We start from the raw sequence: 26,200 nt of genomic DNA on the forward strand, positions 1-26,200 counted from the left end.
TCCATTTATAAGGTAAGGAGAAAACACAGAGAGGAAAAATGCTTAATACAAAGGATTCTTCTAGGAGGGAAAAAAAAAGCCTCTAAGTCAAAATACTGACACGAAGCTTCATATCCCTGACACCACCCAGGCATTTTAATACAAATAGGAGATATTAAATGACAGCAAACAAGATACCTTGGCCCCAACAAGTTGGTTACTCATTTGTTAACAGAGGACCTATATTACTTAATTTAATTTACAGTTTTTAAAAAACAAGCCAACTGGTACTATTTTTCAAAAAGGCACATTCCATTGGCTTTATTTTAAATTTCAATATCTATATGACTGCGGAAACCCATTTTCTCAAATTACTGGATTCCTTGTACTAACTATTCCCTAAAATAAAGAGTAGAAACATTAAAGGTGACAGAGTTTGTTCATACTTAGGGTTTTAGAACACCTAACAGTGAAGAAGTTACTAGAACATCTAAGAAAAAACATGAGCAAAGCAGCATCCTTTACTTGATTAAATCTGTATGAAGGCACAAAACACCTCTATCTATAAACTATTACAGATCTGCATGATGAAAAACAGCATGAAGCTATTAAAAATAAATCACATTGTTGAAGAATTTTCACTAATATGAAGGAATATCCAAACTATAACAGTAAGTGAAAATAGCAGAATTCAAAACTTTCTATATAATATGAGCCTAACTATATTTTTAAAAAAGGAATATATGTGCACATGTATATTTTTTAAAAGGCAAGACTAAAACAAAATGTTAATGACTATCATCTCTGGGCGAGAGAAATTATTTGGGTGATTTCTCATTTCTTCTTTTTAGTTGCAACACCAAAATGTACTGCAGATATAATAAAAAAGAACTTTTATAAGCTACACAAACAATTTATTTGAGAAAACCAAGAACTCAACATCAAACATGGGGGTGGAAGGGGGAGATAGGAAGTAAACACCATGACTGTTTGAAGGAGCAGTGATCAGTGCTTCTAAAGCATTTAGCCTAAAAGGTAATAGAGATCCCGAGGAAGTAAATGCATGGGAAGTAGGCCCATGTGTTCCTGAAACTCATCAGGACCTGCAAGTTTGATAGAGTCCCAAGTTCTGAAGTGAAAGTTTTATAACACAACACAACCAATAAAACAACGAATATTGGAACACTGAATAATCCATTTACAATTCTGAAAGCTGAAAAACTTCAGACATGATGTAATGGGCGAGAATAAGATAACTGAAAAGTTAAGGATACTTTAAGTGCGGTGTTCTAGTCTCGTCCCAATGACAGACTGGGCCTAGACCCCGGGAATTCGGTCTAACTTTCTGCTGACAAGCACTGTTGAGATTAAGGAGACGAAACCCTCTCACATGAGGCCTAAAGACAGACCGCCCTAAACTCAATTCCAGGCTATAGCATTCAGTCATGCGAGGGTTATAGAGAACCCAGCCGAACAGTGTAGTTTGCTGAAATCACAAAAGCAGGACTCTTAGCATCGAAAGGAAGCTCAGAGACCATCAAGTCCAACCAGCAATGCTATTTTTAATGTTCTGCAGCCTCCAGAGATCAAAGAATTATTTGCTTATGCTATAGCTTATGTCTTCCCATACTGGGGTCTGTACAGCAGAGTATTCAGATTAACAGGTAGAAGGGCTTTCCAGTAAGAATGAAAGTCTAATGAAATCTCAAAGGTCTGTCAAGGGTCAGTAGTAAGAGAGCTTTTTGCCGATCCAGGAAATCTTTAAGGGGCGCACATGACTGCAGCCTCAGGAAGGGATGGGTGTTACTAGAAGAATGTTAATGCTGGCAAGAGAGGAAGTGAAGGCTTGAAACACTGGTCCAGGGAGGAGCAGAATGTGAGATGGGAAGAAGAGTCTATCTAACAAGATGGAAGTGAGAGAATGAGGGTGGAAAAGGGTAATGAAAGAGGAGCAGTACAAAAAGCCCAGTATCTTTTGTTCCCTATGATGACCTCAAACACAGGGAAGATGAATCAAAGACTTTCTGCAGTGTCTTTTCCGAGGCACTGGATAAACTAGGGCCTGAAGTGGAGGGGGAATGATGAGAAAAACATCTTCAAACAGACATGGAGCAGGGGTGGTGGGGCCAAGATCCAGGCAGGGAAAGATCGCAGAGGCCAGAACAGAAACGAAAATAAATTAGCCCTGAACTAGAGGATGAAAGCTAGGAGTAAAGCTTGAGTGTGCATGTATCACAAAAGACACAGAAGGAAGTCAGAGACACACAGAGAGAAAGAGCCCAAGTGGGAGAGTGGGAGACAGAAAGAAAAAAAGAGAGGGAGAAACTACACTGAAACATACGCATACAGAGAACTAACAGAGAAACTGAAGGGAGAAAAGCCTAAGGGAGAGACTCAGGGAGAGACAGAGATGGAGAGAAGCTGCCAAGAACACAGGCCCCTGAAAAGTTGTATATTGTACAAAAGAATGAAGAGAGAGACTTAAACATTTACAACCAGTACTGCGCCCAATGGGTAAGAGTATGCCCCATAATATATCTCAAATTTGAATTCTTGACACTGTGGTTCCACCTGGTTCAGTCGACAGTTATGTGCTGAGCTAATTGTACAGCAACAGACAGATCCAAGAGAAGCATCACAAGCGAAGGGCAAGTGGTGATCACATAAATCTCAGGGACAGGAGATTTAAGAAGGATCATCGAGCTAGTCACCTGATACATTATCCAGGGCTGATAAAACTGCAGAGGTGGGAGGGGTGCTGATGGTGCCGGGTAGGGGGTAGTAACGGTCTGCTTCCTAAACAGTCACAAGACTCACACAACAGCTATTTCTCTAAGCAATCAAGAGGTAAGAGAGAATTCAAGACTCACCTAAAAAAGAGAAGGAATTAAAACCAACTGAATCAAAGTCAACCAACATTTACAGAGTACTTTGTATGTGCCAGGCCCCATGTTAGGTGTTGGAACTGCAGGGCAAAATAAACAAGGAGTGAGACTTCAAGATGCTCACAGACTCAAGGCAGGAGACCCAAAACAGGAGACCTCTGTTGCACAGAGGGTTAGACTTTGGGGGTTTTAGGATGATTGTTCTGGGAGCAGCACGAAGGGGAATTGAAAGAGGAGAGAGACATTATATATAGGAGGTTAATATATAGGAGACCTTATTGACAGTCACATGAAGAAAGAATGCACCAAAGTTTATCAGCAAAGTAAGTGGCAGAGAGACACCTGACAAACCATACTGAAGTTAGAGGACATAAATGGTAAAAACTGCTGATGTTAGCAAATCATTGCTCTGGGTCAGCGGTCCCCAACCTTTTTGGCATCAGGGACCAGTTTTGTGGAAGACAATTCTTCCATGGACCGGGTTGGGGGACATGGTTTTGGGATGATTCAAGCACATTACATTCAAGCTCAACTCCTCTGTGTGGCCCGGTTGCTAATAGGCCCAGATGGGTATCAGTCCATGGCCAAGAGGTCAGGGACCTCTGCTCTAGGCAATTTTGATTATTTAACCCAGTTAATAATCACATTAACCCTATGAAGGAGGTGCTCTTCCTAGCCCTATTTTACAGATAAGGAAACCAAGGTACAAAGAGGTTAAAGTCACATGGCCAGAAGGTGACATTAATGAAGATATCCTATTTATTTCCAAAATCTACTGTTTTAGTCACTAATGTTAAGACTGTCATTTTATAAATAAGGCAATGGATGTAAAGTATGCTTATAAATGAAAAAGTATCTTACTGTTTAAAAATCTTAGTGTTTTAAAAATAATTACATTATTTTCACCACTGGGCACAGTATCAATGAATCTTTGACATAACCCTGCCAACAGGGTCCAAATTGTGAAATCACATAGGGTTAGGGGAACTGACCTAAGGCCCTCTGTGACTTCTGGCAACAAAAACCAGAGATGGGCTCTCTGACAGAATGGTCTCATTCTAAATTCAGTGTGTTACAGTGATGCACCATTTGATTCTACTGGTGGAGGACTTGGTAGGTTGTTTTATGAAGTACATGTAAGCACCTCTCACGTCTGGATTCTGAGCAGTCAAGAATACAAAGTCCACATTCCTATTTTTAAAAAGCTCTTACTCCCAGATAGATCTAATGAGACTTCATACATGTCCGTGGTCCCCAACCTTTGGCACCAGGGATCGGTTCTTCCACAGACTGGGGTGGGGAGTGGGACAGGAGGCAGATCTCAGGTTGGGGGTAAGGCGGCAGACCTCAGGCAAACTTTGCTAGTGGCCTGGGGGCTGGGGACCCCTGACATATAATTATCTCCCCCAATTTTTATTACATGTGACACAAGAAGATACAAGGACAAGCAAAGTTGGCACATCATTTTAATGTCTGGCTACCATTACACTTCCATGGCAGCATAAAGAATTGTTCCCCCATTTCTATCTTTTCTCCCTGACAAAAGTCAGGTGACACAGAGGTGAGAGATAGGAGCTATGGAGTCAGAACCCATGTAGGTCTACATCCTGATTGCTGTTACTGGCTGTACAGCACCAGGCAAGCTCCCTACCTTTTCTACACTGCATTTGCTCATCTGTAGACGGGAGCCATTCCTACTTCAAAGGCTGACTGTGAGAACTGACTGTGACCGTGCATACAAAGTGCTAAGCAAAGCGTCTGCTAGGTGACTCAATAGCAACAAAAGAGGAGACAGTGAAAGACATCAATCATGTCAGAAGAATGCAATGGAAGACTTATGAGGTATTTACTGATTTGGGAGATTTTTTTTCCCTTTATATGTTATTTAATACAAATTCTAAACTTGACAGAAACCATTACAAATAATGACAAATAACATTTTCCACAGCAAACCATCTCTCTTGAGAAAGAAGCCTAACAGGAGGAAGAATGCTCAAAAGTTTTCTAGAATTTCTTTGAAATCTCAAATCTCAACTTAGAAAACATTAAGAGTAAAAACAAACCAAAATACTTACCATGGTTCAAATGCTGGTTGTCTTTTGGAGTGGTTAGTTCCAGAACTGCTTTCCGATGGTAGGGAAGAAACTCTAGTTGACACATTATTTTCATGGAAAGAATTATCTGGACGTGGAGATGGCACTAAATAAAGAAAGTCACTGATGTAATCTATTGGTCAAAGCAGGATTCAAGTTATTCTATTGCATTTTTTCTCACACAAATAAACGAACAGATAAGTCAAAATCCTCATCTGCCTTTCTTCAGATAACTTCTGTGTTTTCTGAGGGTGGAGGCACTCCAGGGAACATTCTCCCTACCCCCACTGCCTACAAGGGCAACATGGGAAGGTAAATCAACACCAGGAAATATATATCATATCACCAGGCAATATAAATTGACCCACTGGCTGATGAACTGAAAAACATTGTGGGATATTTAAAAGTATGAATATGATAGCCTCCCTTCACTGTTTTGACATTCTTTGGAGTTGAGGCTTTTTTACATCACAGACCCAATTATGCAAAATCTATTCTTAGTCTGAAGTGATTCTTAACAATATGAGGTCTGTCCAGAAAAAGACCAGCCATTGTTAATATAATAAGAATGGTTTGCATTGACACTGATGTAACCTAGCAGCCAAGGAGAGTGGGCTAGAATGCACATGCATGAACAATGACGACTTTACCGTACTAGTCAGTAGGGGCAGGAGATACCATTGAGTGAGCATGTGTACTGTGTGGTCATTGCATTAAAATGACTTGAGCGAGTAGAGCAACAAATCTGCATCGGATTTTATGTTAAGCTTGAACATTCTTCCACGGTATTTGGATGATTCAGAAGGCTGCAGTTATGGGCAACTGTGATTGGCAGCTTCATCACAACAACACACCCACTCATGCATCACATCTTGTGCAGAGTTTTTTGGGGAAACATCAAGTCACCCAAGTGACTCAGCCCCACTACAGCCCAGATTTGGCCTCCTGTGACTTCTGGCTTTTCCCAAAACCAAAATAACCTTTGAAAGGGAGGAGACTTCAGACCATTAAAGAGATTCAGCAAAGTATGACAAGGCAGCTGATGGCGACTGGGAGAATTGTGTGAGGTCCCAAGGTGCCTATACTTTGAAGGAGACTAAGGACTCATTGTCCTATGTACAATGTTTCTTGTATCTTCTTCAATAAATGTCTCTATTTTTCAGAGTACATGGCTGGATACTTTCTGGACAGACCTCCTTATGTGTGCTGGAATATACAAACTACTGTTTAAGCCTTGACACTTGGGAGGTAGCATCAATTATATATATTTAAATTAAATCCCAAAGAAATTTGGTTACTTGCACAAGAATACAATTTTTTCTCTATGTTCTCAATCCAGGAATAAACAGAAATATAAACCACAATTTATTTCAGTAAATACTTTTCTTCTTTTTAGGTGGGGGTTACTATTTTTCCTGTCAATTTCTAAGCTTGGCCATAAATCAAAACATATTGCAAATTTCATCACAAAAGGAATATACAGGCTGTATATAAAGATAAATGGTATCATTTCACTTGACTCTTGACCAATAGGACTGAAAATGGGAAATATTCTGGAAACATCTGTCATTTTGGTGATACCACTAAATCTTCATCCAGTTAAGATTTAGTAGCATCATTGAAATGGCAGCTGTCTCCAGATGTTCACCTAGTTAAATCTTCTCTTTCTATTTCTAGACTTTCTAAAATAAAAATGTTCTGCCTGCCAAGCTCTGAAGTAGATTATAAGGAAGATGAATGAGGGGTTTTGCTGATATTAACTGATTTAATTTATTTGAAATAAAAATCAAACTGCTTTCAGACTGATTAAAATTTTGTTAACATTTTATATTAAAGTATATTCCACAGACATCTATAGAAATAACACATGTATGGTTCATTTTAAAAATAAAACTTACAGTGATAGAAAAAAAGGCTTTTACTCATGTCAAGATTCATTTTAAGTAACTGTTATCTGAATTAAAATTTTAGTCCCATAAGATTCTAAAGTAACCATGGCATAAGAAAAAATACATTAAATGGCATTTATGCTTTTTTCAAAGGTGGAACTGGGAGGGAATGAAGTAGCCTAGTCATTCAACATCCATGTAGTCCTTAATAACACTTGAATGTATTTATTTAGCTCCAGTTCCTAGTTAAAATGACCGAGCAGCTGTCCATAACCTCCCGCCCCCATTCTTGCCCCTTGCCAGCTGTCCTCCCAAATTAATGCAACAGTGAGAAGCCGGACAATGTGAGTATGGGCATCAGTAGAAGGTCGCGGTGACCTTTGAAGGCTGTGAAAAGTTGAGCCTTCCAGACCCAGGACCTTACCCCACCCTGGTGGGCTTGCTGTCTGTCTCCTTACTATAGGCCGGGGCTCCCCAGGGGCTCTCACTCTGTTTCTACATAGCTCATCAAAGGGGATGCCTTTCTCTGTCAGCATCTCCTACACTGATACATCCCCCAAAGCATCTGTTTTGGTTGTCTATTAAACACCGGAGTATATTTTTAAGGCTGTGCAAGTACACTTGAAGATTTTTTCATTCAATCAACAAATTTTAATGAAACTGCCAGGCAGTATGTTAGTCAATGAGGGTAAACAAGGAAAAGATAAAGGGCCTTGCAACCTTGTGAGAGAGAAATGAAGGCAAAGAATCAGTACCATGTGGCCTGTGTCATGTTAGAGGTCTAAACGAGGAACCATGGGTGGGACAGGTGAGGAAACACTTCAATTCATCTGGGTGGGCAGGGAAGACATCACACTGCAGAAGACCTCACAGCAGAACCTTAAAAGGGATAGGGCCAAGCTATCCAAGCAGGGGGAAGAGTGAGTTTCAGGCCACAGGAGGGGGGGCCCATGTGAGTCCCACAGGCTGGGCACCAGAGAAGAAGAGAAACAGCCAGAAAGGATGGCAGGGCTCAGGAATGGAAAGCCTGGAATGCTGTCCTAGGGAATTCAGATTTTGTCCTGACGTCAATGGGAAATTGCCAGAGGACTCTCAGCAGGTGAGAGATGGAGGACTGTGGATGGGGGTGGGGGTGGGCAATGAGTTCCCTTGCTCTATTTTTTTCCTATAGCATTTATTACATTTTATTGCTCAATATAATTATTACATTTAGTACTGCTCTCCTTCTACGAGGATGTGAGCTCTGTGAGGGTGATGACTTTCAACTGTCACGTTCATTGCCATGTACTAAACTAAAACAGTCTCAGATCCACAGGTGACATTGATAAGTATTTTATCACTTAATTGAATCAATGAGTGGTGTGGTCAGAATACAGCTTCAGAAGGGTCATTCCAGACACTATTGAAAATAGGAAGACTACTCAAAGAACCTCAGTCAGAAGCCTAGAGGACTTGAAATAAGACTAGAAGCTGGGAGAAGCACTGGAAGGTGACAGCAAGTGAATCACATGGACCTGAAGCCAGGGCAGTGAAATGCAGTGGGGGGTGTGGGCTGGAGCTGCAGTGAGGGGCAGAGGAGAGAGGACCCCGCTGGGTGCCAGTGGCCAGGCTTACCTCGGTAGAAGCTGCCAACTCTCCTCGGAACGGGATCATTGTACAGATGTCTATTTTCCTTGGGGGCAGTGCCATCATCAGAATGGGGATCATGATATGCTCCACCCTGAGAGAGGAAACAGGTTTACATAAAAATGGCCTGTGAACTTAGAATAGTGCTTCATTGATCTATACTTTACTCTAGGATTTTTTAAGGAGAAAACTCAGAATTATGGTATGAGGGAAACTACTTCATAAACTAGTTAGTTCAAATTATTTGTGGGAGATTAAGTATGGATAAATTTTAAAAGATAGGCTGGGGTGGACAGGAGTGGGGGGAAAGGAGACAATGGTACTTGAACAATAATAAGATATCAATAAAAAAATAAAAATAAAAAATTATTAAAGAGAGGCTGTAATGATGTCAAATGACCAATCTTTACAGAAAGTTTGTATCCTATAAGGTAGCAACTCTGGCTAACGCAGACCTCAGATTTCTGCCGCGCATGGAATGAAGGGTTGCCTTCTCTAGAGGGTTCTTTAACTGAAGATCTTGCCACAGTCATCTCTGGAGGGTGCTGTTCTCCGGGCTGGAAGTCAAATTTAAAAGGATTTATGAGTGTCCTTATACATGATGAAAAAATCACCTAAATTGCCATGGGCTTTATTTGGTATAACCAGTACCTTAACCAACTAAAAGAGAAAATGTTAGTGGGCTAAAACACAAATTGTCCCATAAAAGAGTGAGTCATCTGATGAATGTAAAATAAATCAAACAACTGTCACACAAATGGAAAGTGAAATTCTCATTAAAGTTAAGGCGAGCAGGGAATGAATTACTCTGAAAATAGTTTAATTAATTATTAAAAACAAAGAAAATGATCTTCCTAATATCTAGATAGTCATGGTTCTGTGCAGCACTCTAATTACAGATTCTATTAGTGAATCTAAAATTTATCTAGCAGACTTTAGGCTGAGTTCTCCAAAAAGAACTGTGCAGATCCAACACTATTTTTCATGAAGGACTTACATGGCATAGTCAGATGAAGACTAAAGTTCTTCAGCTACACAGAGGAATAGAGTAGCTAGTCTTAATAAATTCTATCTTAAAAATTCTCTAAGTACTGTAGTTTATGCACTTAAGTTTGCTTCTGCATCTTCTGTAGGGTAACGGTACCTATATTTCATATATTTCCTTTTCTTTTAAAAGGTTTTATTTATTTATTTTTAGATAGAGGGGAAGGGAGAAAGAGAGGAACAGAAACATCAATGGGTGGTTGCCTCAGGTGCGCCCCCCTACTGGGGACCTGGCCCACAACCCAGGCATGTGCCCTGACTGGGAATCAAGCCAGTGACCCTTTGGTTCACAGGCCAGTGCTCAATCCACTGAGCCACACCAGCCTGGGCTCATGTATTTTCTTAACCATAATTACGATACTGCTCATCTCGGGAGACACTACCTATTTCTGTCAAGGAAGTGATTCACAAGCTAAGAGCAGCGTGGGTCCACAATGGTGTTCAGTGAGGGAAAAAGCAGCATTTTCTACCCTCAGGAAAAAAAAAGATTAAGGGACAAAATTACCAAGCCAGTAAGAGGAGTTAGTGGCATTACATATTATCTTGAGCCTTATGTGATGTCTCACAACCGTTTTATTTAAAATTTCAAACCTGAGTCTCTTTGTCTTTCTCCCCATCAGTCCCTAATGAACTATGAAAGGATTCTAGGCAGGAAATCATCCAATGTAGCCCTTCTTTCTACTCTATGACAAGATCTCAGATGAATTTTATCACCTACATTGTTTACAAAGGCTTCCAAAAAAGTATTTTAGAAAACAAATGCTTTACATCTCACCTAAACTCTCAAATGACAGTGCCAGTCCAGTCCCTTTAACTCTTGAAGGCAGACACAACACTTTGCAAGAAAGTGATTCCCCTCACTTATTTATGTGAGGCTTTAGTTACTTGTCAAGCAGCCTGCCATCTCTATGCCTTTAAATGTGTACTGTCTTGTAGCTTGTCACTGGATATCCTAAACTGGACTTAACATCCTGTAACAGTTGGGTCTGTGCTTACCCCACAGTAACTTTATAATTAGTCTATTTCCATTTGTCTATAATTAGTCTATGTTCACAAAGTCTTTTTTTTTTGGAACTCTCAAAGTGCCAGTCCACTTGTCCCTTTTTGTTTGTCTTAATTCTCTGTTTACACTATGCTTAGTGCTAGCATACTTTACCTGGGATTGACCTTATTGTTTATGGGCCCCTGCCAGGCTCTAGAGATCCCTGTAAGAACTAGAGGTTCTCTCCTCTCTAGAGGGACTCCTTGGCGGCTCCTCTGACCACTGCTCTGACTCCAGTCATAGCATCTTCTGCCCCTCCCCTCACTTGGGCGCCAGCCAGTCTTTCCAACCTCGTGGAGAACACCTCTGCTTAAAGGTTCAGGGTCACTTCAAGTTCAACATGTCAGCATGATATAGTACAATGAGTACTGGCTGGGGACCTGGACATTGCCTCATGATCTACTTGGGTAAACTTGGGAAGTTCAGCCGACTTCTTGGAGCCTCAACACACTCATCTGTTGAATTCAGTGTCTTCAAAAGTCCTCTTTCGTACTCTGAAAAAGTACTCCTAGAAAAGCAAACTTGAAGTCTTTCTTTTTCCTATATTCAGTCCTTCAATCCACAAACCCTGTTCTTTCCACTGCTGAGGGGCCTTTAAAACCCACTCTTCCCCTGCTTTCCCACTGGCACTGACAGTCCAGAACATTCTCTCATCTCATCCTTGGATTATTACAAAAACCACTCCAAACCCTGCATTTCCATTCCAGCAAGGTGGAACAAGTTGTAATCTCCATGGCGCGCCATGGTATTTAATATCTTTTTTACCCTCCTCCTCCTTGCAATGTTCTTTTCTGCCCTCCTACCAAACCTCTTTTCTGATGTTGATTCCATTTTCTTCCCCTAGTTAAGTCCCAGGAGTCTCTGCTCAGATACCACCTCTCCTGGGAGCCTTCCACAAGCCACTACCTGACCGTGCCACCCCTTTGTCCCTAAAAGGCACGCACACTTCTAGACAGCACAGGCATGCAGCCAAACGGTTATTATAATAAGCTATACACTGGCAAATGTGCGACCCTCACCCCAGCCCACACACTCCAAGACGGCAGGAAGCACATCTTTTTCATTTTTCTAATTAGAGCCTATCATGGTGCCTAGTTCAGTACATGATTGAACACATCTTCATTCTTTAGCCTTCCAAACGCCCTCTCTACATCCTAACTCACAGCAAGACCTTTAGTTGCCCCTAAAGTCATTTCTGACTGCTCCTGTTCACAATCCTCTCTTCCCTGTTCTCAAGTTCTATTTATACTGAGTGCCACAGGAATGTGGTTCCTAATTAATTCATTGTTATCATGTATAATTTAATCTTCCCTGGGAGAAGATAAGTTTCTCAAAGGCACCTGAGAATACCCAGCATAGAGAAGGTGTTCCATGTCCAAAGAACAGCCCTTACCACAGCAGCAATAACAGCAACTAAAATTTGTTCCACATTTACTCTGTGCCGAGCACTGGGCATGGTGCTTTATACACTATCTTTAATTCTAACAACAACACTCGGCAAGGAATCTGAGGCACAGAGAGCTTGTATCACTCTCCCAAATTCATAGTTTGAAGCACATTGCAGAACTGGGATACAAACCCAGGTCTGCCTGGCTTCCTGGCTGAGCACTTAGCTACTTTGCTATACCTACTGCAACTGCTCATCACTGCCAGTCCCCTCTCCCCAGCACTTACCTTGCTAAGCCTCCCATGACATTTTCCATCCATATTTTCTAAAGTTCTTATACAAGCTGATGAACTTATTTTCATAGCCTCTAAAAGGGGAGGACTTTCCCTACATGAAACTCTTCTCCTTCTCACATTGACTTTTCTCCACCTTCACTTCTTTGAGGCAGGTGAGTATTTAATATCACGAAAATGTAATTCTTAAAAAAAAAATGTTTTGTTGCAAGAATGCTGCTGCTTTTAAACAGATCCGTGTCAGGCCCTGGCTGGGTGGCCTAGTCAGTTGGAGCGTTGTCCCATGCACCAAAAGGCTGCAGGTTTGATCCCTCAGTCAGGACACATGCCTAGGTTGTGGGTTCATCCCTGGTTGGGGTGCACATGGGAGGTTGACTGATCAATATTTCTCTCTCACATTGATGTTTCTCTCCTTCTGTCTCCCTTCCCCCCTCTCTAAAATCAATAATACAAAATATCCTAGGTGAGGATTAAAAAAAGGTAAACAGATTGGTGTCAGTTCTAGAGTCTGAAGATCAATTAAGATGGAGTAAGTATCATGCTAAAAACATTGCCTTGAGATTTAAAAACAATCCAAAGACTAAATATTAGCATTTATCCTGGCCTGATGTTAAATTTCTCTGTAGGTCTAGATAAACTTAAAACTTTTCAATTTGGTTAAGATATTGAATAAGGTCTTAGCAAAGGGTTTGGTTTAAGTAAAAGTGGTTTTGGAGTGATTAAAAGAAAAATCCCCATAAATTGACACTAAATTTTAAGAAAATGAAACACACACACACACACACACACACAGTCAACAAACTCTACAATAAAATAGGATGCTCTCAACAAAATATGCCAAAAAGGAACATTTGATAAAAGAGATTTCTAAAGAGCTTTTTGAGGTGAGTACTCAATAACTGGCTTTAAGAAAATTTTTTAACAGATTGGTCCTTCAAGTATTGTGTCCCTAAATGCATCCTATCAAAAAAACACAGCCTCCTATAGTAGGGGAAATTGCAGACTGACCCTATTCACCCCTCCATGACCTCCCCATGGTGAGCCAACAGATCTGGTTAAGGCTCTTAGCTGTACCTGGGGTGATAAGAGCTGCAGGCTGTTGGCTCTGGCTGCCATCCCTTGTCCTACGCTCAAGCTTCCGTCCAAGCCTTTGGCTCTCACTTTGTCCCGGGTCACATACATGGAATGCCTATGTGGACGCTGCTGGGAGGAAAAGGGGCTAGTATAGCCAAGCCCATAAGAAAAGGATTCATGAGGCGCAGACAGAGAATGAGAATGGCTGCTGTCCATGTGCTCTGGGAGCTTCAACTCATCCATGGTTTTTGAATGCCTGGCTGTGGTTCGGCGTGAGTCGAGAGTGCCCTCACTTCGGTTATTTCTCCCCGAGGGGCTAAGCAAAGTTCTCGTGTCACTGTGCCTGGTGGGGGTTGGGCTGGTGGGAGAGTTCAAGTCCAAGCAGCTGGATGGGAAGTACCTACTGGAACTGGACTCTGTAATCGGGGCCCTGGCTTCAGAAAGGTTGCTTACAGATTTAGAGTCACTCAATGCCCCATGGCTTTTGGCCTTGGTCCGGTAGGATGGACTTCGAGAGGACTGGGGAATGGTGTCAATGTAGCTGTGCCGACTCTGCTTTTCACTGGGCTGCAATGTCCCAGCTTTGCTCTGAGAGCTTTCCATAAATGAGTGCCGGTTCTGCTGTGATCTGGTGCTCGACTTGAGGTACTTTGTGCCTGGACCTTCCGAAGGCTTTGGGTCAATATTGAAATCAAACTCTGACTTTGACTTGGCTTCTTTTGGGCTGAGAAGGTGTGGTATATTGTTGTTGGTAAGATCTTTGCTTGTGGACCCAGGCTGGCTGCTTGCTTGGTAGGTTTTGGTGTGCATGGGACTAAGAGTAGCTCCAGCAAGGTTTCCATTTAGGAAGCTTTCATTGGCAGGAAGAGCTTCGTCAGCCCGGGGCAGACCCACACTTAGGTTCTGGATGTCCTTGCTGTTCGACCTGTGGTGAGACTGCAAAGCGGCACTTTTGCTGGCTTGGCTTCTATGTTAAAAACAAACCAAAAAATGTATATCAGTTTTCCACAAACATGCAAAAAGTTTTATTAAAAAGAAAAGGAAGGAATACCTAAAACACCTCGAAGACTAAAAATATTAATTCTCTCAAACTAGAGTCAACAAATAACAACTAACCAATAGCAGTAAATGCCTTAGATCAAGCCACTCTGCAACAAAGCACTGGTCCTGATGAAATGATCTGGACATCCTCAAAAGCTCAGCTAACTTTCTGCCAATACTGTTTCTAACTGATAATCTGGGAAAACATTTTGCCAGGTTGCTGCTCGTATGAGTGTTGATTATAGAACGCCTGGTAAGAATGTGAGTGAGCTACAGAAAAACTCTTTATCTTTTGTCTGCTTGAATGTCAGAAGGCAACATTTACACTTGAAGGTCACTGCGCTTCTTAAACTATGTTTTTATTTGTCAAACTCATCACAGCCTGCCTCAGAGGTATGCACTGACATCATACACAGATACCAGTGTCTCTTTTGTCTTTAGCCTGTTATCATCAAAGAATGATGATTCTAGCAATGTACTCAATAAAAGAAAAATGGCACTCTAAAAAGAAATGTGAGCTGCCTGGTGATGTTTGTTGGAAAACATGATGATCGATATTTATGTTTTAGAGAAGCGGCAATCGTCGGGGTACTTCAGACACTTCCTTGTATACACGCAATAAGAATCTGTCTCTAACTGGACCACAAAGATGTAAAGAGTTCATTTCTCTCCAAAAGACACACTTTTTTCCTTTTTTTCATTTCATATGTCATTATTTCAAACTGACTGGGGCCTTCTTTAGGATTTAAAGCTTCACTTACTGTTTGTTTTAAAATATAAATTATAAATCTGGAGGAAAATCTTGTCCTATATATGAAAGCTGAAAATGATATCACAGCAAGACCATTTTGTTCTATTGTAATTAAAGGATCAAACTGTAGTTACAGATAGATAAGAATGTTTTTAAGTAATAAATAATTCCCTTTTACTATGCATTCAGGAAATTTACTGCAAATATTGTTACTGCTAAAGATGGTTTGATTTGGGAAGAGCTCTGTTCCCACCACACACTAACTGGAAGGAAGTCACGTTTTTTCCCCTGTAGAATGGTAATCTGTGAAACCATGCCTTCCCATTTCCTCTAAGAACCCATTTGTTCAGGCATCAAAGGTCAGGACCCTTTCCCTCTCCTCCTACCATTCAGAGTGTTAAAAAGTATATCTGATATCAAGCAAGCCTGCACTAGTGTGGAAGGCCCCATCTCCCAAATGTACTCACTATTCTCTCACAGTTGGGTTACAAGAATTTCAGCATTAAATAAGGTCACTCAGATAAAAGCTAACTAAATGGCAGACCCCAGACCTGGAAAGAAATTCCAAAGAAAGGAAAGTTTCACTTTCCGTTAAATGATGTCAACAGAGTCTATTCCCAGTCAATAACGGACAGTCTCCAGAGTCGTTTGTCAATTTTTATCTTGGTAACTAGAATATCTTAGCAACTTTCCCAAACCCCAAATGATGACAGACAAATAGTGTCACCCCATAAGTACATATGATTAAGTGTGTTGGTTAGTCTCTATTTGCCCAACCCCCAAGCCATTCTCCACTCCTCTCTGCCCCAGCCTGGGCCTTGGGAGCCTACAGACTGCGTCACCCGGGCTCCCTTGCCATCTAACTTCCAGCTGGGGTTAGCAGTGCAAATGGTTGGGGGCTGTCTTCCCTGCTCCTTCCTAGCATCAGCGCCCTGACTCAGACTGTAGCTGTGTCCCTCTGGATTACAGCCCCCCACGGGGTGGCTCCTTCTGCCTGGCTCCACAGGGCTCTCATAACCCTATTTCTTCCCCTTTCTCCTCCAGGCCTAGAAAGAGTACTAGTAGGAATAACACATGCAGATACTGTGAAATGTCCGAAGCTCCAGCCAAAAAAAGGATTGAGAAAAGTGAAGGTGGCTGCTCGAGTTTTTGAAATGCTTAGAAACACTGCTATCACTGAGGAGCACAAACAAACCTACGTGTGAAGAAGGACATACTCATAACAACGTACGACACATTTTCTAATGAGAAAAGGGACACTATAAAGTTAGTTAAGGTAGAAGCATTTGTCAGAGTTAGGTTTTCCATAAATATATTACGATTCTAAACTGCTATTCTGAAAGGTTCTGCCTTGGCATTAATCTGAAGGCAGTGAGCTTTGTACATAATTCCTACAGGGCAACTGTAGGAGAGGGCAACAAATTGCCTTCAAATTGGAGCCCTGTCAAGCACAGCAATAAAAAAACTGCTTTGAAAATTCCATCTCTTTGATACATAATTGTAAGGAAACTGTGTTAAATGGACAACCCCTGAAGAGAATTTAATATATGCATATAAACCCCTCTTTTTTTATTGTTGTTCAATTACAGGTGTCCCCATTTTTCAATTTATGGATACACTCACAGATCTAAAAAGTACTAGATCTTGAGCTTTCAAAATTCCATACATTAAGAACAGTTATTCTACATGGAGAGAAAATTGGGGGAAATAAGACAAAATTTACATTGAAAAAACTTCATTATTAAGAATTATTATTTTCTATTTCTCTTCTAATAGCACATGGGAGAAACTATTTCCCATCTCCCACAGGCTAAGCAACACCAGATGACCAGACCAGCTTCTTGGGAGAGGAAGGAAGACAGGGAGCCTGTGTGTGACAAGCATTCTGCTCTCCTGTACATGCAGCCAACAGAACCACGGAATGGCAGTTCTGGAGAGAGAAGCTGACTGCACGGTCCAATCCCTTGTGAGTCTCCCCATCCCCAGAAATAGAGGGATTCTTTTAAAAGATTATGCTGAAAATCATATTTAAACACTTTAAAATCACTGTCTCCCGAACTGATTTTACTATTTCCATATTCTTATTCTTAAGATAAAAAACTTGTCAAGTATTACTCAAAATATCAGAGGAACAAAAACATAAGACCCTTCTAGAGAGCCAGACCTACTTGGTTCAGTTGCAAAGATTATCCGAGGTACCTTCCCACCCACCTGGGTTTGGTTTCCTCTTCTCCCTCCAGAAATCTTGCTCTAACTTGCCCTTCTTCCCTAGGCATACATAACCTCTGGGTCCCATTTACACAGAATGTTTTGGCTCATGAGGCTAGAAGCCCTCTTTGTTAACCCATGCTATCATTCCCAGGGAGTGCATAGGTTTCCATAACATAGTTGTTACAGATGAGAAAGTCTGTAAGACCCACACAACTCTTAAACTGCGGTTCTGAATCACGTAATAAGCATAACGAAGATATTTTTGAATAAAGAGGGCTTTCCTTCTTTTCTCTAATTGCATCATTTAAGCACCCACCTCCTCCACCTACTTGTAAGACCAACATTGCATCTGCATTTCCTTAAAAGGGAATATTTACCTGTTAGACAAAGTGCTGCTTTCCACGTGGTAAGGTTTTCTTTTCGCTGACCTTGAAGGGGAGCGATCCAAAAGTCTCTGGGTTTGAAATGCAGGGTGATTCAGACACTGCTCTGTCAAGTATCTTTCAGCTGGGTCCAACTTCAATAAATTCTTAGGAAATAAAGTTAAGATTGGAAAGAACATTACAACATCAAATTTAATCTGTCTTGAAAACCTTATTTATTTTATATGTAAAAGAAATGCATGGTCATTGCAGAATATCTAGCACAGTTTAGTCAAAAACATTTTTTAAAAATTTCAGGGGAAAAGGGGAAGGATTCACAGAAACTAGTATAAAGGACACATGGAGAACAACTAAGGGGGGTGGAAATGGGAGGGAGGTGGGGAGCACGGGGGGGGGCTGGGATGGGAGTGGGGGATGGAAAACTGTACTTGAACAAGAATTTAAAAAAATGATTATCTAAATCATCCAAAATCTTACTGTTGCTGGCCTCTGGGGATATGCCCTCTCAGCCCCTTTTTGAGTATCACATATAATATTTTCTGGCTCATATTATACACTTAAGTTTTGCATCCTGCACTTTCCACTTACTAATCAAAAACATTATTTACAGCATCATTCCACCATTTTAAATATTTTTGGAATAAGTGTATATACTCACATGAAAGAATACTTTCTCCTCTCCCCCTCTCTGGAGGCAGCCCATGTTACCGGCTTCTTGCACATCCTTCCATAGATACTCTGTATATACCTCTAGCTGCTCCTTTTATTCCACCCAAATAGTAGCATATACACAGTGGGCTGTGCTTAGTTTTCTTTCCACTACACATTAAAGAGCTTCAAGTCTCTGGATGGACCTTAGGGTTTTCTTTTTTAGCAATTCCCTAATGATAACATTTCAGTTGTTTTCCTTCTTTTATTATGAACAACGTTGCAACAAAAAACTTCACAATATGTTTTTAAATGACTATATAGAAGTTTGTAGTATGGATATACCATGATTTATTTAACCAACCTCCTATATTTAGATGGCTGTTGCTTTTTATTATGATAATTAATACTGTGATAAACACCTGAAATCTTTGCATACATCCATGATCCCTTTCACAGGACAAACTCCTAAACATGGAACTGGTAGGTATGCTAACTTTTAAGGATTATTTTCTGTGTGTTGCCAAATTACCCCCTAGGAAGTTTATCTCAAATGATACTACTCTTAGCAACTGAGAGTCTACCAATCTCCTGGCACGCTCATCAACAATAGGTATTAATTATCCCTTTTAGTACTTATAAATTAGATATTTTAAAAATGGCATCTCATACCTATTTTAATTTATATCTTTGATTACTATTGAGGTTGAAGATCCCTATCATCTACTGAAACATTCCTTTTGTGTCAGAATCTGGAAACCCAAGCCATTGCTTACATGCAGATGGATTTACATTCATGTTGACTCAGATACAACTCTAAAATTATCTCACTTCTTTCATCTTCCTTATTAGAAAACAAAAACTGTGGAGGTATATAAAATGATTTTGGTCTCACTGGCAGTTACAACAGTTAATATCAAAATAGTTTCAACGGCATGATACTGGTTTAAACAAAGGAAAGTTAGCCTCTGAGTAGTATTTTAAGTTAGAAGTACACATCACCTTCAGAAGCCAAATATCCACTAGCATTAAAGTGCTATTTCAATTTATTTAAAATTATCAACAATAGAAATTACTACGCATACACACAAAGACCTATTTTACATTTACGAATATAGCTGTTAATTTTCAAATTAACTGGAAGGATGAGGTCATAATGAGGAAAGCATAAAACAATTTTTTTTAACTAAAATAGAACCCATATAATTAGTGCAGCTGTTCTTTAAATTATTAGGGGCTTGGATTAATTCTGGAGACCTGAATCCCCAATAAAATGGCTGATATGTATAAACAGATACAGAATGAAATGGCCATTTTAGGTACTTACATATAGACAAAATTGTCAAATGTGCTTTCAGAAAATGGCAGAGACACAGGGGTGTCCAACTCATTTTCACTGGGGGCCACATCGGCCTCACAGTTGCCTTCAAAGTGCTGAATGTAATTTCAACTTCTCAACTGTTAAGGAGTAGTTACATTTACATAGTCCTAAAATTATTTTAGCCCTTTGAAGGTGACCACAAGGCTGTGACCCCCAGGGCAAATGAGTTTGACAACCCTGGCATAAAGAATATATTACTTTTTAAAAAAGATTTTATTTATTTACTGTTAGAGGGGGGGGAGGGAGAAAGGTAGAGAAACATCAATGTGTGAGAGATACATTGATCATTTGCCATTTGCATGCCCCCAACCAGACACCTGGCCCATAACTCAGGCACGTGCCCTGACTGGGAATTGAACCTGTGACCTTTCGGTTCTCAGACCAGCCCTCAGTACACTGAGCCACACCAGCCAAGGTGAGAATATATTTCTTCACGAAAGGGTAAATGGTACTATTTATTTTTCAAATTCATCTTCAACAATAACTAAAAGACAAAAAGACTAATCCTATTTATATTAATATTCAATAATAAAAAGGCAATATTAGCCTTGGCTGGTGTTGCTCAGTGGATTGAGAGCTAGACTGAGAACCAAAGGCTCGCTGGTTTGATTCCCAGTCAGAGCACATGCCTGGGTTGCAGGCCAAGTCCCCAGTAGGGGTTGCTTGAGAGGCAACCATAAAAAAATAGGAAAAAAAAGGCAATATTAATCTTTGGTGACAGAGGTCAGAATCACAGTTTCCAGGAGTAAGGACAGGTGGAGTACAGAGTCTGAGAGGGGGTCATAATATTCTATGCCTCAGTTTGGGTGGTGTTACATAGATACGCTTACATTATAAAAAGTCACTGAGATAGACACATAATTTGTATGCCTTATGAATATATATTTCAATAAAAGGTTTTTTTTATGGTCAGGAAATTTGAGGGTAAATATATTAAATAAATAGGAATTAGACTGTTTAACTTCCAAACTTGTATAAATGCAGAAAGATTCAGGTTATCTTTATACTTTTAGCTGTGCTAGATTTTACCAGGTACCACCACACAGATATTTGTTAATTACATTTGGTAATAATTTAACAAATAAAGTTTAATTATTTTGAGCTAAAAAAAGACAATGCAGAAAATGTGAAATAGCATTTAATTCAGTTCTTCTACTTTATTCTATTTACATTTTTAAAGTTACCAAATAATTAAGACCATGATAAATAAATACTGAGTGAAAGAACCTGTTGACAAAACCCAACTGATTTAAGAGATAATTTATGTTTAATTAAGCTGAAAGAGTCTTGGGTTGTTTTTTTTTTTTAATAGCATCTCTCAATTGTGTTCAGAAGAACACTAGTGCTATGGAGTTTTATTTTTACAAAAGTATTCAGTATTTAATTAAATTAGGGAAATGTTGGGTGAGACAGAATTGCTTCTTTGCTGTGGGGTTTCTCAAAGACTTTACAGGTTAATGAATATTGAGAATGTCTATGAAAGGTTTTATGGTATGTGGCCTTTCCCAAAGGCCACGCTCCCTCCCCCACCTCTGCCCCCACGCCTATTTACAGTGTTCCTTGGCACACAGATTACCATCGTTTAAAGCATAGCTAAGTTCTGAGGGCACTGCTCAGCAATTTCCAACTGTGCTAAGTATGCCTTTAAAGTCCCTATGCACAGTGTTAACCACCTCTGATTTTGATGGTTGTCTGAATGGGCACAAAATAAACCTGATCCATTAACAACTGTTTTTTGAAGATCTACTATGAAAAAAAAAACAGCACTTGCTTATGCACTGGCTGGCTGTAATGAAAGCTGAAGAAATATATATATATAAAACCAAACCCCCCAAACAAAAAAACCCCAAAATCCAGTTCTTACTCAAGGGGCTGACTCTGTTTCTTAGGGAAGAAAAACATGAATAAAAAACTGTGAAACTGTTCTCAGCACTCCAGAGAAGGAAGATGTTCTGCACAGGGACACTAGCAACAGGGGGATACTCAGTCACAGTAGTAGAAGCAGGGTCAATTATCTGTGTCAAAATAAGAGCCAGAAAGAGCCAAGTCTCGGGGAGAAGAGGCCAAATTTTAAAAAAAAGCACAATTAGGTTCACTGGCAAAATAATCTTATGGGAGGCCTTAAATATCATGTAAAAAATGTTACAATCTCTTTTCTTTCAATATTCATTTTAAAATTTGTTTTCAAAACATACCTGAGCAGCTCCTAAGTACTGAGTAAATCGAATTATTTCTTATTATTTATATTTAGATTGTCATTATTCTGTCAATTTTAGGAATATAATTTAGGTATCTCACAGTCCTGCCTAGATGGAATGTTACAATACCAGATACTGCTAATATTTTCAATAAATTCCATGCCTTTTAACATGATATAATCCCCCATTATTCACCATTATACATCTAATAACAAAACATTTAATTCATAAAAGCAGGTTATGATCACAATTAAGACACAGGAGAACCCACAAACCAAAAGAAGTTTCCTACAACATCAACTTGTCCCACCTTCATTAGGTCGAGTAAAACGCTGTTTAAAATCCCAAGATATCGTCTCTCCAATGACTGAGGATGGTTAACAGCTGGAAACTGGAAAAACAACATGACGGGGGTGTTGTTAGCACATGGGGAAGATACGTGTGTGCACGTACTGTCATTGCTGCAGAAGGTAGCAGCTGAATGAAAGTTATTGCCCTAGTGCCAATCAATTCCATTTACTTCATATGTATATTACTTTTGGTGTCTATGTATTTGAGGTATGGATTAATAGAACTGGGTGTTAAATAACAGGAAAACTCACAGGTGAAAGGTGATACTTAAATCTTGTTAGACAACACTGAAGCATGCAAATCAAAATATAAAAATGTGATACTATATTTATATAGTACTGCCTTCTTATATAGATAATTCAGTTATAACACAGTTTATACAGAACTTCTCTGCTTACACAGACCATTCTTGTCTTTTTCACAACAAGGTATCATTTACTCCTGAAAATTAGAGAAGTAATAAAAGAGAAAAAGACAGAGAGGCCAGTACCTGAAAGGCCACAGAAAGTACAATAGAAATAATGAATTCAGACATATTCTATTATTGCTTTCAATATACACCTTTGATGACATGTTTTCAATTCCTTCCTTTATGTAAGTTGGAATGGAAGGCAAACAGGCTCCTAAATTAACAAATGCCTTTTTAAATAAAATGAAGGGAAGACGTCAAGCTTATTTAGATGTTCTGTCCTTTCCTCTGTCAACTTACATTTCACAGTATCTAAGCAGATAATAAAGTATTAGCTCAACTCCATGAACTCCCTCCCAATGGGAGGGCTACTTTGTTTTTGATATATATTTTCTCTATGTCTACATAAGCACATTTCAAAGTACTGAAATCCCTAAACATGCCAAGTGAGTAGATGGGGAGATTGGTTATGTGGGAAACTTCAAATAAGGCATTTAGGAGTGATTATGACCTCATCCCCCACTGTGCCAGGTAGGGAAGGAGAGAGAATATGGGTAAGACCTAAACCTTGCACTCAAGCACTCTTCAGGCACGTGGGAAAGGAATCAGTACTGAACTGCACAGCTATAAATTCCACTTGGAGCTCACAGAAAGGAGAGACCAAGGTGGTATGCAGATGTAGAAGAATCCATAGTTAATATTTGAACTAGGTTTTGAAAGATAAGAAAAATATGAGGATGGAGAAAAGTAGGACAGTATCTTGTATGTAAAGGAAGTAGAAGAAATGCCATGAACTTAATTAACACAGACACAAAGGCAATAACCGAACACTGATTTCTGAGGAGTGATGCTACGTGAGGCATTTTAGCAATCATCATTCTTCTTATTTTAGAAATGAGGGAAGAGATGATCAGAAAGTTCAAATTAACTTGTAGAAGACAAGTAACATAATTAAAAAGCAATAGAACTAGTACTTTGCCCCCAAGTGTACGGTCCAAACCCACACTCTTTCCAAACCTAGGCACTTCTTCTCAGGGAGATGCAGAGGTTCCTTTGGGTGTTGTCATAGCAGTAATTATTGGCCCAAAGAGAGAGAGGGATGCCTGTCTTGCTGTGATAAAAGACTATGCTGGTACACCTTAATGATATTTTGCTTACGAGGTCTATCTTATGTTACCAGATACTCCTTCCTTTTTCCCCTTCAGAGTAACATTTCTTTGATAAGAAATGCTGAAAGTCAAAAGATATTAGAAATATTATGATAAAAAATAACCCAGCAAACTCTTAGCTTAAAAAATGTTATGTGCTTTTGAATGAAAACTGTCCTTCTAATAATTCAACAAATAAGCAAAACTCAAGCATAGAAGTTTAAAGCATATCACATTCAATGGGTCTTTCTTTTTCCTCTCCTCTTTCCTCCCTTATTTCTTTCCCTTCCTTTTTCCTCCCTCCCTTCCTTTCTTTTCCTTCCTCCTCCCTTCCCTCCTTACTGAGCACTTACTATGTGTCAGGCACTGCTCTGGGAATCTTACATATAACAGTTAATATTCACAACAACCCCATCAGGTGGAACATCTATTATCATTGTTTTATCCATGAAGAAACAGAGGCACAAGAAACTTGTCTAGTCATTTAGTAAATATGGAGCCAGGCTTTGAACCCCACAGTCTAACTCCAGAGTCTATGCCCTATACTATGGGAGAACAATTGTTTCTTTTTCAAAATAATGTGCACACCATTAAAGCAACATCTTGTTCATTTTCCAATCTCTACACAACTAAAGCAAAATACAAATAACACCAGGCTAGTTACTGGTGTTTCACAGCTCTTGCAGGTCACACGACCTGTGTGCTTAGCTACCTATTTCAAACATTCTCAGGTAAAATGATAAAGGAAGACTGTCCCTCAAAAGATGTTGTTAACCTCCCCCCAAAAGATCAAGCTAATTTTGCTAAAACACCATAAAATCTTAAAGACTAAAATGTAAAAACATTAAGGTCTATAAAAACGAAAGTATCATGGAAGGAGCAATTTCTCTGAAGGATATTTATAAGCAGTGTTGTCATGTGCTCTCTAGCACTTTACAGATAACACTGTTTAGTGAGCGAGTCTGTAACAAATAGGACCATAGACAAATGAGGCAAAGATGGCCTTGCCTTCATGTGGCCTATCTAATCCAAATGCCACTTACTCTTCAATATCCATTTCAAATGTCAAATTCTACATAAATCATTGTCTAGGGAATGCAGCCAACTATGATTTCTAACTCCCCAGAATGTTTCACACTCTCATGGTCTCAACCACATTGAGATGTATTAGAAAACATTAGTACAATGTAGGAAAGAATGTGGCACTTTATTATACACCATGCTTAATTATAAACCGTATTGCTTTCTAATTATTTCATACACAAACATTTAAACTCTTCAGCTAGTTTTGTAAGTTATTAAGGCCGGGTACCATGACAGATCTGTTTACACTCTCTTCAGGGAATCTAGCACAAGAGCCTCTTCAACCAGGCAAAGAACAAGGCAGCCAGCAGGCAAAAGCTTGAGGCTCTAGATGTTAGTGTTAAAATTCTGAACTCAAATATTCAATCATTTAATGCTATTCAACTTAGTAGGCACTGTTCTAGTTGTGCTACAAATACAATGGTGAACATGATAGCTCACCTCCTCAAGGAATTTATTATTGGTCCAGTGAGGATACATACTTGCAAACTGGCTAAAGAGACGGCAGTGAATGAGTGCTGCCAGAGAAATGACCAACGTGCTATAGGTGCACAGAGAGAGGGGTCCTCAGTTCCCTTGGAAGAGCCTAAAAGGGCTTTACTTGGGGGAGGACATTTAACATGAGTCTAGGGGAGGAAGGAGGAAGAGCTTTCCAGGAGTGGGGTGAGAACTGGAGCATTATAGAAATGAAAATACAGCACTACAGAAACAACATGTTAAGGAAATGTTGAGGAGGTCAATGTGGCTGTAGACGAAAAGGGATGGAAAAGGATCGGAGACGAGGTTGGAGGGTTAGGAGCCATGGTTTCTTACTGCTACCCCAAGGGAGTTTAAACATAACCAGCAATCCTGTAAGGGCTTTTAAACATAAATGAGATGAAATTAAATTTGAGGTTCAAGGGAGAGCATTCTAAAGGCAATGTGAAGAGACTGCAGTGAAGAGAGAAAGTTGGAGTGATCAGTTTGGGAGCAGCTGTCAAATAGTTTAGGTAAAAGGTGTAAGAGTGAAAGCAGTAGCAGAGATGGACAAAAAGGAAACATAGTTGAACTTAAGTGCTGACAACACAGATTGGGTCACATGCTGAGTGATGTTGGAAATACACTGATAAAACCTGATTTCTGCCCTTGGGGAGCTTATATTCTAGTGGTTGAGAACTAGATAAATAATTAACAAGTAAACAAAATAATTACATACTATCGGCAAGTGCTATGATGGGGAGAAAAGGATGCTATGGAAGACAATACAATAGAAAGGAGGTGGGGATAGTATGTTGGGGGGTCAGA

At 39.8% G+C, this 26,200-nt stretch overlaps 1 protein-coding gene across 2 annotated transcripts in view; it reads right to left on the reverse strand.

Moving 5' to 3' along the window:
• CDKL5 (cyclin dependent kinase like 5) overlaps nt 1–26,200 on the reverse strand; it is a 171,895-nt gene that overhangs the window by 33,375 nt on the left and 112,320 nt on the right. For both annotated transcript variants that reach the window (XM_037046272.1, XM_037046271.1), the window contains exons 10-15: nt 22,236–22,316; nt 17,693–17,844; nt 13,313–14,279; nt 8,928–9,029; nt 8,461–8,566; nt 4,940–5,063 (exon numbers count right to left, since the gene is read on the reverse strand). In XM_037046272.1, the coding sequence (XP_036902167.1) occupies nt 4,940–5,063; nt 8,461–8,566; nt 8,928–9,029; nt 13,313–14,279; nt 17,693–17,844; nt 22,236–22,316 (1,532 nt within the window). The remainder of the gene's footprint in view (nt 1–4,939; nt 5,064–8,460; nt 8,567–8,927; nt 9,030–13,312; nt 14,280–17,692; nt 17,845–22,235; nt 22,317–26,200) is intronic.

This window comes from Sturnira hondurensis, unplaced genomic scaffold (genome assembly GCF_014824575.4).
Source record: "Sturnira hondurensis isolate 20B ecotype Veracruz unplaced genomic scaffold, ASM1482457v3 Scaffold0005220, whole genome shotgun sequence".
NCBI lineage: Eukaryota > Metazoa > Chordata > Mammalia > Chiroptera > Phyllostomidae > Sturnira > Sturnira hondurensis.